Raw genomic sequence first — 12,546 nt, forward strand, 5'->3', positions numbered from 1 at the left:
CTGTTCCCCCATGACTGTTCCCCGTGTACAAAGCCAGCTCCATAAAGACATGGTTTGCCCAGTTTGGTGTGGAGGAACGTCACTGTCCTGCACAGAGCCCTGACCTCAACCATACTGAACACCATTGGAGTGAACTGTATGATGAGCCAGGTCTTCTAATCCAACATCAGTACCTGACCTCACAGATGTTCTTTTGGATGACAGGGGCTCTAACCCTCCCCTGCCCTTCCAGACTTGTGGCAACAGTCTTGTAGAGACCCTTTTCAGTTCCAGCATAACTGTGTACAAAGCCAGCTTCACAAAGACATGGAGGACCAGTTAGGTGTGGAGGAAATCGAGTGTCCTGTACAGAGCCCTGACCTCAACGTACTGATCACCTTTGAGATGAATTGGAATACCGATGGTGAGCTACGTCATCTCATCCAACGTCAGTACCTGACCTTAGAGGCTCATAATTAAAGAACTATATCATTAATGGTAAAAGGGTCATTCCACTCCAAACTGATACACTATATGGCCCGAAGGACATAGACACTCTATACTACTGTACATGGCCAAATATTTGTGGACAACTGCCCATCACACCTCCATATCTTCAAATGTATGTGACACATTCCAAATGATGGAGTTCAGGTGTCTCCAGTGAAGGGTCCTTGTAATACTCATACAAAGACATTGGAGACAATAATGCTCTTCCTACCTTGTGGTAACTGTCATGTTGGAACAGAAAAGGGTCTTCACCAAACTGTGTCCTGTGTACAAAGCCAGTTCCATAAAGACATGGATGACCAGTTTGGTGTGGAGGAACTCGAGTGTCCTGTACAGAGCCCTGACCTCAACCTACTGAACACCTTTGGGATGAAATGGAACGCCAATGGTGAGCCAGGTCTTCACATCCATCATCAGTACCTGACCTCACAAATGGACTCCAATTCCCACAGGCACCCTCCAAAATCCTGTGAACAGTCTTCGCAGAAGAGTGGAGAAGTTATAGCCATGAAGTGGAGCAACTCCAAATGAATGGCCATGGCGTGCAACTTCATATTAATGGTCACTGGGGCCAACTTCATATAGTTGACCATGGGGTAGACAGAAGAGCAACGGGTGGGGCCCGCTCCATATTAATGGCCATTAAGTCAACTCTATTTTAATGGTCATGGGATGACAGCTTCATATTATTGACCATTGAGAGGGAACAACTCCATATGAATGGCCATGGTTTCGGAATAGGATGTCCAACAAGCTTATATAAGTGTGATGGTCAGGTGTCCACACCACCTCAGTCCACCTGCCCTCACCACCACAGCTGCCACAATCCCAACACTCCCCTTCCCCATCCTCCCCGACCTTGTCATAAGAGGAGACTCTGTTGGGTACTCTGATGTAGGGGGGGGACTCTGATGTCGGGGGGGAATGTGGTGGGGACCCTGACATAAGAGGAGACTCTGTTGGGTACTCTGATGTAGGGGGGGATGTGGTGGGGACCCTGACATAAGAGGAGACTCTGTTGGGTACTCTGATGGGGATTTTTTGGTCTGCTTCTTTGTAAACTATGCAGTGTGGCCCTTGTAGTGACAACCGTGGAGGCCCCTGATGTAAGCCTTGCCTGGGGCTCAGATAGTCGAAGGGAAAGTCCGGTTATTTTGGCCATCTCACACCATTTTGTATTGATGGGTTCCGTTCAGCAGGAAAGCGGACGTACAATCACATCACCGGCTACAAAAAAACAGAAGTCGGCATTTTGCTGGTTTTGGTTCCGTTTACCTGAACGTGACCTCAGATGGATCTCACAGTCCATGTATTTGCTGTTCCATATTTCAGTGATAAATTTCATGTACAGATTTGTAGCTCCTCCCTCTGTCTGTATAGCAGGCCTGATTCCCCCCCCCCCCCCCACCTATCAGAATACAATGATCAGAGCAGCAGCCACTGGCTGCAACGGGTGATCAAGTCCTGGTTTCCAGTAGGACGGTTCTACAGAAGCTGGTCTAACAATCCGAGACTTCAGTTGTCACCAGGCCCATTGAGGACAAAGCCACAGAGACCCCCTCTCCGGCACTTCCCCACTGCTTCCTCATCTATGGTCACCAGCGCAGAGGACGGACCTTTTCCCATGATGCAACGCTTGGGTCTAGTGGCTGAACACATGGCAGAAGGGGTGACACCATTGCTCCCTCTGAGCTCTAACATTAGGTGGCATCGGGTATTTTGGTGGCGACTCTGATGGAGGAAGCAGTGGCGGGGTTGCTCAGGAAAGGTGACTCCAAAGCAGTGCTTCTCACCCAGGGTGCCCCGGTATCCTGGTGTGCCATCTTGGGTTGTCAGGGGTGCACTTTGGTGGTGCAGGTGGGCCGGCCATCAGCACTATGGAAACACATGACTCTAATCCAAGGTGGTGGCCGGCGTTCAGAAGGAGGTGCAAGTCTGTTCAGACCTGCTGTGCCTCCTGCCCACTGCCACAGCCATAGGTGGGACTCTGATGGGGGGGGATGGGGGGGGGGGGTGAGGGGAGAGGGAACTGAGGGCTCCGATAAGGGAAAGTGGGGCTTACGACTCTCATGTGAAGGAGGTGGCTACTGAGGACACTGATGTGAAAAAGGGGGGCTGAGGTCTCTGAAGTGAGGGGGTAGACTGAGGTCTCTGAAGTGGGGGGGTAGACTGAGGACTGTGATGTGTGGGGGGGGGGGGTAGACTGAGGTCTCTGAAATGGGGGGGTAGACTGAGGACTGTGATGTGGGGGGGGGGGGGGTAGACTGAGGTCTCTGAAATGGGGGGGTAGACTGAGGACAGTGATGTGTGGGGGGGGTATAGTGAGGACTGTGATGTGGGGGAGAGGTAGACTGAGGTCTCTGAAGTGGGGGGGGGCGTATACTGAGGACTGTGATGTGGGGGGGGGGCGGTATACTGAGGACTGTGATGTGGGGGGGGCGGTATACTGAGGACTGTGATGTGTGGGGGGGGGGGGGTAGACTGAGGTCTCTGAAATGGGGGGGTAGACTGAGGACTGTGATGTGGGGGGGGGGTAGACTGAGGTCTCTGAAATGGGGGGGTAGACTGAGGACTGTGATGTGGGGGGGGGGTAGACTGAGGTCTCTGAAGTGGGGGGGGCGTATACTGAGGACTGTGATGTGTGGGGGGGGGGTATAGTGAGGACTGTGATGTGGGGGAGAGGTAGACTGAGGTCTCTGAAGTGGGGGGGGCGTATACTGAGGACTGTGATGTGGGGGGGGGCGGTATACTGAGGACTGTGATGTGGGGGGGGGCGGTATACTGAGGACTGTGATGTGGGGGGGGGGCGTATACTGAGGACTGTGATGTGGGGGGGGCGGTATACTGAGGACTGTGATGTGGGGGGGGCGGTATACTGAGGACTGTGATGTGGGGGGGGGGCAGTATACTGAGGACTGTGATGTGGGGGGGGGGGGGCGGTATACTGAGGACTGTGATGTGGGGGGGGGGCCGTATACTGAGGACTGTGATGTGGGGGGGGGGGGCGGTATACTGAGGACTGTGATGTGGAGGGGGGGTAGGTTGAGGTCTCTGAAGTGGGGGGGGGTATACTGAGGACTGTGATGTGGGGGGGTAGGTTGAGGTCTCTGAAGTGGGGGGGGTATATACTGAGGACTGTGATGTGGGGGGGGCGGTATACTGAGGACTGTGATGTGGGGGGGGGGCGGTATACTGAGGACTGTGATGTGGGGGGGGGCCGTATACTGAGGACTGTGATGTGGGGGGGGCGGTATACTGAGGACTGTGATGTGGGGGGGCAGTATACTGAGGACTGTGATGTGGAGGGGGGGTAGGTTGAGGTCTCTGAAGTGGGGGGGGGGTATACTGAGGACTGTGATGTGGGGGGGGGGTAGGTTGAGGTCTCTGAAGTGGGGGGGGGGTATACTGAGGACTGTGATGTGGGGGGGGGTGGTATACTGAGGACTGTAATGTGGGGGGGTATACTGAGGACTGTGATGTGGGGGGGGGGGGTAGGTTGAGGTCTCTGAAGTGGGGGGGGGGGTATACTGAGGACTGTGATGTGGGGGGGGGGCGGTATACTGAGGACTGTGATGTGGGGGGGTATACTGAGGACTGTGATGTGGGGGGGGGGCGGTATACTGAGGACTGTGATGTGGGGGGGTATACTGAGGACTGTGATGTGGGGGGGGTATACTGAGGATGTGATATGGGGGGGGGGCGGTATACTGAGGACTGTGATGTGGGGGGGTATACTGAGGACTGTGATGTGGGGAGGGGGGGTAGGTTGAGGTCTCTGAAGTGGGGGGGGGTATACTGAGGACTGTGATGTGGGGGGGGGGGGTGGTATACTGAGGACTGTGATGTGGGGGGGGGTATACTGAGGACTGTGATGTGGGGGGGGGGGGCGGTATACTGAGGGACTGTGATGTGGGGGGGGGGGCGGTATACTGAGGACTGTGATGTGGGGGGGTATACTGAGGACTGTGATGTGGGGGGGGGGTATACTGAGGACTGTGATGTGGGGGGGGGGGCGGTATACTGAGGACTGTGATGTGGGGGGGGGGGGCGGTATACTGAGGACTGTGATGTGGGGGGGTATACTGAGGACTGTGATGTGGGGGGGGGGTGGTATACTGAGGACTGTGATGTGGGGGGGTATACTGAGGACTGTGATGTGGGGGGGGGGTGGTATACTGAGGACTGTGATGTGGGGGGGTATACTGAGGACTGTGATGTGGGGGGGGGGGTGGTATACTGAGGACTGTGATGTGGGGGGGGGTATACTGAGGACTGTGATGTGGGGGGGGGGGCGGTATACTGAGGACTGTGATGTGGGGGGGGGGGGCGGTATACTGAGGACTGTGATGTGGGGGGGTATACTGAGGACTGTGATGTGGGGGGGGGGTATACTGAGGACTGTGATGTGGGGGGGGGGGGGCGGTATACTGAGGACTGTGATGTGGGGGGGGGGGGCGGTATACTGAGGACTGTGATGTGGGGGGGTATACTGAGGACTGTGATGTGGGGGGGGGGTGGTATACTGAGGACTGTGATGTGGGGGGGTATACTGAGGACTGTGATGTGGGGGGGGGGTGGTATACTGAGGACTGTGATGTGGGGGGGTATACTGAGGACTGTGATGTGGGGGGGGGGGGGTAGGTTGAGGTCTCTGAAGTGGGAAAGTGGATACACAGAGATTACTGTCAGTGTGGAAGAGATCAGCAGATGCAGAGATAACGCCATTTGAAGGAGTATGCAAATCTCGACTTTCCCTTTAGAAGTCAAGCTCAGCTGTGCTCCTTCTGATTGGTCGTCACATTAAAGTACCAGTATGGAGGTGGGAGGGGCCAGGCTCACTTTTTCCAGAATCCTGAGTTCCTCCATTTGTTTCCATAGGAGAAGACGAGGAGTTCACACTGAAGTTGATCAACCGACCGATATTGGTTCTCCGGGGGGACCTGGGCTTCGTCTGCTACCATAAAACCTCCAACACGCTGGATGCAAACCGCTCCTCTTATGACGTCTTCCAGATCATCTTTAACAACGGAGCGTATCAAATCAAAGGTCAGCTACCCCCCTACATCCCCCCCCACCCCCCCCCTACATCCCCTGCCCTCCCCCCCCTACATCCCCTGTCCTACCCCTCCTACATCCCCTGTCCTACCCCTCCTACATCCCCTGTCCTACCCCCCTACATCCCCTGTCTACTGTATTGTCCTTTACTCTCTGGCTTCCTCCTCCCCAGCCTGGCACTGAAGGTGCAGAGCAGGTGCCTGACAATGAGCTGCTGGAGAGATGACCGATCAGTGGTCAGGAGACCACTCAGCTCTCAGTCGTAGAGTCGGCATGGGACAGCTGCAGCAGAAGCATGAGTGTGTACTGTATGGTGGGCTTTTACTGACCCCAAACCTCTCCATTAATACCTGTCCTGTGCTACCACATAACCAACGGCGAGGAATCTTCTGCATCAGACAGTCTGGGTGTGTCCAATGCCTGCTCCCCCGCTGAGTTGTGTGGTTCCATCCTTCACCACCTATGTTACTGCTGTGTCCTGTACTGACCTAAGGGGTCAGTGGTGGGGATAATAGAGCTCAGAGGAGGATCAGACTTTCAATAGAACCAGAAGCTCAGAAGGAGAACAGGCTTTCAATAGACCTGGAAGTATAAAATGCTTAGAAGGTGTCCAGACTGGGTCTCCTCTTAGCATCTGACACTTTGGGGTTTGTTTCCTAAGGCTGTAGAGTGCAAAATCAGACTCACATCTCCATAGAAACCAATCAGCTTCCAGGTTTTATTGCCAAAGCTTATTTGAACAAGCTGAAGTTAGAAGCTGATTGGTCTCTGTGTAGAAGTGAGCCGGATTTTGCACTCTCCAGCTTCAGTACATAAACACCCTTAGGTCTATCAAACGTCTTGTCCATCTCTGAGCCTCCAGCTAGTCCAGGTCTATCAAACGTCTTGTCCATCTCTGAGCCTCCAGCTAGTCCAGGTCTATCAAAAGTCTGGTCCATCTCTGAGCCTCCAGCTATTCCAGTTCTCTCAAACGTCTGGTCCATCTCTGAGCCTCCAGCTAGTCCAGGTCTATCAAAAGTCTGGTCCATCTCTGAGCCTCCAGCTAGTCCAGGTCTATCAAAAGTCTGGTCCATCTCTGAGCCTCCAGCTATTCCAGGTCTATCAAAAGTCTGGTCCATCTCTGAGCCTCCAGCTATTCCAGGTCTATCAAAAGTCTGGTCCATTTCTGAGCCTCCAGCTAGTCCAGGTCTATCAAAAGCCTGGCCCCCTCTGAACATCCAGATTCCAGGTCAGTCAAAAGCCTGGTCCTGCAGACCAGACTTTTGATAGACCTGAAATTTGGATGCTGAGAGAAGGCCAAATTTTGGTAGACCTGGAGTTGTGAGATGCTGAAAGGAAAACCAGGCTGTTGATGGACCTGGAATCTGGATGTTCAGAGGAGGACCAGGCTTTTGATAGACCTGCATTCTGGATGTTTAGAGGGGGCCAGGTTTTTGATAGACCCAAAGTGTTAGATGCTCAGAGGAGAGCCAGGGCTTTGGAGAGACCCAAATTGTCAGAAGATCAGAGGAGGACCAGACTTTTGATAGACCTGGAATGGACGGGTGCTGGAGAATCTTCAAGCAGTGGTAGGTTTGCGGTAGATAAGTGGCATGGGAAACAGGGACTAATGTTCAATTACAGCCAAGGCCATTACTTTGTAAGCAGCAGGGTCACTACCATTCTTGACATGTCTCCCCTGAACCGCCATCTTGAACAGCTTTCTGTTTCTTGTTACAGGTCAGGGTGGAAAGTTCTGGTACACTTCCAGCAATGGCACAGTCTGCACAGACGGCGACATGTCTGAAGATTTCTTCTTTGAGTTCCGAGAGTACAACCGTGTGGCCATCAAAGGCAAAAACGGAAAATATCTACGCGGCGACCAGGCGGGCACGCTGAAGGCCGATGCAGAATCAGCGAACGCTGCTACCTTATGGGAATACTGACTGACCTCCCCATTACAGTTTAGCTATAGAGGACTTTAGATGATTTGCTTGGAGGGTGAGGGGTCGGGGGAGGACTGAGGTCTCCCCCCAAAAACCTTCATTGGGGAGATTGAAAAAGCCCACAATTAGAGGCTTCATAGCTCTGTGTACAGCTCAGGGGGAGCAATTCTCTATGGACTCACTTACCCTTTACGAATACTGCCCCAGTAGGATCATGGGAAATGCATGTCACTGTCTTATTACCATTTTATTAGCCTAGATAAAGAGATTTCTAACTAGATCCTGTACACGTGAGAGCGCGCCGTCCGCGAGGGCCGCCTTCCCTATAGAAAGAAGAGCCATTAGCTAGGACAACTATGGCGGCCTCCACCCCAATAAACCGCCCACACAGTGGCCACCAACGCAGCTTTGTCGGGAGGTACTAGATACCCCGAGGAAATCCGCTCAAACCTGCTGCTCCGCCTTTATGCCGGTAAATGGGATGGAGACTTTTCTTCTTTTTTTTTGTACATATAATTTATAGAAGGTGCTGAATTCACAAAATCATTAAATCTGATGAAAAGTCAACGGAGAGTTCATCAGTCGCTCTTTGTTTGGCCTCTGGTTGGGTCTGAGGGCAATTTGTGCGTCCCGTCTGGACGAGGGTCTCTGTGGTATTTGAAGACTTAATGGGGGAAATCCCAGAAGTGTAACTTCCGGCAAATATTACAAAAACAAACAAAAAAAAAACACCCATTAGATGTAATAATAGAAAAAAGAAATAAACCATTTAAACTACTGTTAGTTCAATGAAATCTTTGTTTATGTAATCTTCCTCCAATCCCCTGCACAGCAGATCTCCAGGAAGAGGGACTGTACACTGGGACCACACATGTGAATGGGGCCCCTTTGTGATGAGCTGTGGGAGACCCAGCTTACCCCGGGGAACCCCTGAAATAATGTTCATGTCTTGGGGAGCCACCACAATGGTGATCAATGAAAGGCAGTCTTCTTATGCCGGTGACCTTTGGGAATAATGCCTTGTTACCCCGATTATTAAGAAGAATGTCCCTTACATTGGGGGTCAGTGGGAAGAATGCCCCTTACATTGGGGGTCAGTGGGAAGAATGTCCCTTACATTGGGGATCAGTGGGAAGAATGTCCCTTACATTGGGGGTCAGTGGGAAGAATGTCCCTTACATTGGGGGTCAGTGGGAAGAACGTCCCTTACATTGGGGGTCAGTGGGAAGAATGTCCCTTACATTGGTGATCAGTGGGAAGAATGTCCCTTACATTGGGGGTCAGTGGGAAGAACGTCCCTTACATTGGTGGTCAGTGGGAAGAATGTCCCTTACATTGGGGGTCAGTGGGAAGAATGTCCCTTACATTGGGGGTCAGTGGGAAGAATGTCCCTTACATTGGAGGAGGTCAGTGGGAAGAATGTCCCTTACATTGGGGATCAGTGGGAAGAATGTCCCTTACATTGGTGGTCAGTGGGAAGAATGTCCCTTACATTGGGGGTCAGTGGGAAGAACGTCCCTTACATTGGGGGTCAGTGGGAAGAATGTCCCTTACATTGGTGATCAGTGGGAAGAATGTCCCTTACATTGGGGGTCAGTGGGAAGAATGTCCCTTACATTGGTGGTCAGTGGGAAGAATGTCCCTTACATTGGGGGGTCAGTGGGAAGAATGTCCCTTACATTGGTGATCAGTGGGAAGAATGTTCCTTACATTGGAGGGGGTCAGTGGGAAGAATGTTCCTTACATTGGAGGGGGTCAGTGGGAAGAATGTCCCTTACATTGGGGGGGTCAGTGGGAAGAATGTCCCTTACATTGGGGGTCAGTGGGAAGAATGTCCCTTACATTGGAGGAGGTCAGTGGGAAGAATGTCCCTTACATTGGGGGGTCAGTGGGAAGAATGTCCCTTACATTGGGGATCAGTGGGAAGAATGTCCCTTACATTGGTGGTCAGTGGGAAGAATGTCCCTTACATTGGGGGTCAGTGGGAAGAACGTCCCTTACATTGGGGGTCAGTGGGAAGAATGTCCCTTACATTGGTGATCAGTGGGAAGAATGTCCCTTACATTGGTGATCAGTGGGAAGAATGTCCCTTACATTGGGGATCAGTGGGAAGAACGTCCCTTACATTGGTGATTAGTGGGAAGAATGTCCCTTACATTGGGGATCAGTGGGAAGAATGCCCCCCTTACATTGGGGGTCAGTGGGAAGAATGTCCCTTACATTGGGGGTCAGTGGGAAGAATGTCCCTTACATTGGGGGTCAGTGGGAAGAATGTCCCTTACATTGGGGGTCAGTGGGAAGAATGTCCCTTACATTGGGGATCAGTGGGAAGAATGTCCCTTACATTGGTGATCAGTGGGAAGAATGTCCCTTACATTGGAGATCAGTGGGAAGAATGTCCCTTACATTGGTGGTCAGTGGGAAGAATGTCCCTTACATTGGTGATCAGTGGGAAGAATGTCCCTTACATTGGTGGTCAGTGGGAAGAATGTCCCTTACATTGGGGGTCAGTGGGAAGAATGTCCCTTACATTGGTGGTCAGTGGGAAGAATGTCCCTTACATTGGGGGTCAGTGGGAAGAATGTCCCTTACATTGGGGGTCAGTGGGAAGAATGTCCCTTACATTGGGGGTCAGTGGGAAGAATGTCCCTTACATTGGTGGTCAGTGGGAAGAATGTCCCTTACATTGGGGGTCAGTGGGAAGAATGCCCCTTACATTGGGGGTCAGTGGGAAGAATGTCCCTTACATTGGGGATCAGTGGGAAGAATGTCCCTTACATTGGGGGTCAGTGGGAAGAATGTCCCTTACATTGGGGGTCAGTGGGAAGAATGTCCCTTACATTGGGGATCAGTGGGAAGAATGTCCCTTACATTGGTGATCAGTGGGAAGAATGTCCCTTACATTGGTGATCAGTGGGAAGAATGTCCCTTACATTGGGGATCAGTGGGAAGAATGTCCCTTACATTGGGGGTCAGTGGGAAGAATGTCCCTTACATTGGGGATCAGTGGGAAGAATGTCCCTTACATTGGTGATCAGTGGGAAGAATGTCCCTTACATTGGGGGTCAGTGGGAAGAATGTCCCTTACATTGGGGGTCAGTGGGAAGAATGTCCCTTACATTGGGGGTCAGTGGGAAGAATGTCCCTTACATTGGTGGTCAGTGGGAAGAATGTCCCTTACATTGGGGGTCAGTGGGAAGATTGTCCCTTACATTGGGGGGGTCAGTGGGAAGAATGTCGCTTACATTGGGGGTCAGTGGGAAGAATGTCCCTTACATTGGGGGGTCGGTGGGAAGAATGTCCCTTACATTGGTGGTCAGTGGGAAGAATGTCCCTTACATTGGGGGGTCGGTGGGAAGAATGTCCCTTACATTGGTGGTCAGTGGGAAGAATGTCCCTTACATTGGTGGTCAGTGGGAAGAATGCTCCTTACATTGGGGGGTCAGTGGGAAGAATGTCCCTTACATTGGGGGTCAGTGGGAAGAATGTTCCTTACATTGGGGGTCAGTGGGAAGAATGTCCCTTACATTGGGGGTCAGTGGGAAGAATGTCCCTTACATTGGGGGTCAGTGGGAAGAATGTCCCTTACATTGGGGGGTCAGTGGGAAGAATGTCCCTTACATTGGGGGTCAGTGGGAAGAATGTCCCTTACATTGGGGGTCAGTGGGAAGTGGGCATCCCTTTAAGTGGGGGGTGTGGCAGACTTCCCCATCATGTGACTAACAGTGGTCCCATGACTGGGAGTCCATCCTGCCTTGCTCCTGCTCTTGAGTAGAGATAGAGAACTGTCTATGACAGCTCAGTCGCTGTGTTTGGTGAGCTCTCAGCACAGACACCTTGGCCGTCCATGGACATGCGTTCCACAGGCAGGAGGTTCCAGTAGTGGTTCCTAGTCGGGAACGGCTGCTTTATACTGCATCCAATCTAACAGATGAACAAAGAGGAAAACACTGATACACAATCACTATGGAGCACTGCTAAGGAGGAAGTAAGGCCTGCCCATGTAATGAGGAAGTATAGCTGCCCCCTTGTATGTTTATGTCCAGTCGTCCCGGGAATGCTCCAAGCCGGTCCCTAGGCCTGCACACATGAAGAGTTCTATAGCAGTCCTCAGTCACCTTGGACATCTGTCCATCTGTGGTTGGCCAGGGTCCAGGCATCATAGTACATAGCTGAACATTTCCTCAGCCGGCAGCGACAATCTTCCCTCTGGGAATAATTCGACGTTGTCATTCACAGGCTCGGCTGTATTTGTTTGCCTCTAGCAGTCAATGAATGAACTTTTCCAACCTCGGCGGCTGTGGAAGTAGCCAAGTTCCAGCTCTGCACTGACACCAGACAAGGACTTGGCATGGGCCGGGAGTGGGGAGAGCGGGGGGCTGGGATCTGGGAATTCTCTCCCTGTGAATCACACGGAGCTTCGGCTTTTCTCTTGGACAGGGAAGGCGAGGCTGTGATTCCACCAATAGCAGATCTCTCACTTTATACATGGAAAGAAAATGGAACAAAGCTTTGACCGCACATTCACCACATTCAGCTGTTGGCCAAATTAGGAAAAAGAAGAACATCACGTCGGGACCTGGTGACCCATCCATGTCATCACCTCGGGACCTGGTGACCCATCCATGTCATCACCTCGGGACCTGGTGACCCATCCATGTCATCACCTCGGGACCTGGTGACCCATCCATGTCATCACGTCGGGACCTGGTGACCCATCCATGTCATCACCTCGGGACCTGGTGACCCATCCATGTCATCACGTCGGGACCTGGTGACCCATCCATGTCATCACGTCGGGACTGGTGACCCATCCATGTCATCACCTCGGGGCCTGGTGACCCATCCATGTCATCATATCGGGAGCTGGTGACCCATCCATGTCATCACCTTGGGACCTGGTGACCCCTCCATGTCATCACGTCGGGAGCTGGTGACCCATCCACGTCATCTCTTCGGGAGTTTGTGACCCATCCACGTCATCACGTCGGGAGCTGGTGACCCATCCACGTCATCACGTCGGGAGCTGGTGACCCATCCATGTCATCACGTCGGGACCTGGTGACCCATCCATGTC

At 52.4% G+C, this 12,546-nt stretch overlaps 1 protein-coding gene across 1 annotated transcript; it reads left to right on the forward strand.

The window, feature by feature from the left end:
- The first annotated feature begins 306 nt into the window (after positions 1-306).
- On the forward strand, positions 307-8,247 carry LOC149428671 (fascin-2-like). The gene is made up of 3 exons (XM_089667127.1): positions 307-403; positions 5,347-5,535; positions 7,264-8,247. The coding sequence occupies exons 1-3, from the start codon at positions 307-309 to the stop codon at positions 7,467-7,469; spliced, it is 492 nt and encodes a 163-aa protein (XP_089523253.1). The 3' UTR covers positions 7,470-8,247.
- The last annotated feature ends 4,299 nt before the right edge of the window (positions 8,248-12,546 follow it).

This window comes from Staurois parvus, unplaced genomic scaffold, assembly GCF_062004578.1.
Source record: "Staurois parvus isolate SC_StPar_1 unplaced genomic scaffold, SC_StPar_1.0 ptg003048l, whole genome shotgun sequence".
Lineage (NCBI taxonomy): Eukaryota > Metazoa > Chordata > Amphibia > Anura > Ranidae > Staurois > Staurois parvus.

Bases quoted from the DNA above. Each gene is read 5' to 3' on its own strand.
- LOC149428671 (XM_089667127.1), top strand. From the start codon at position 307: ATGGAGGACCAGTTAGGTGTGGAGGAAATCGAGTGTCCTGTACAGAGC. The intron at 404-5,346 runs GTGAGCTACGTC...CAGAATCCTGAG, and splicing joins GATGAATTGGAATACCGATG to TTCCTCCATTTGTTTCCATA. The intron at 5,536-7,263 runs GTCAGCTACCCC...TTCTTGTTACAG, and splicing joins CGGAGCGTATCAAATCAAAG to GTCAGGGTGGAAAGTTCTGG.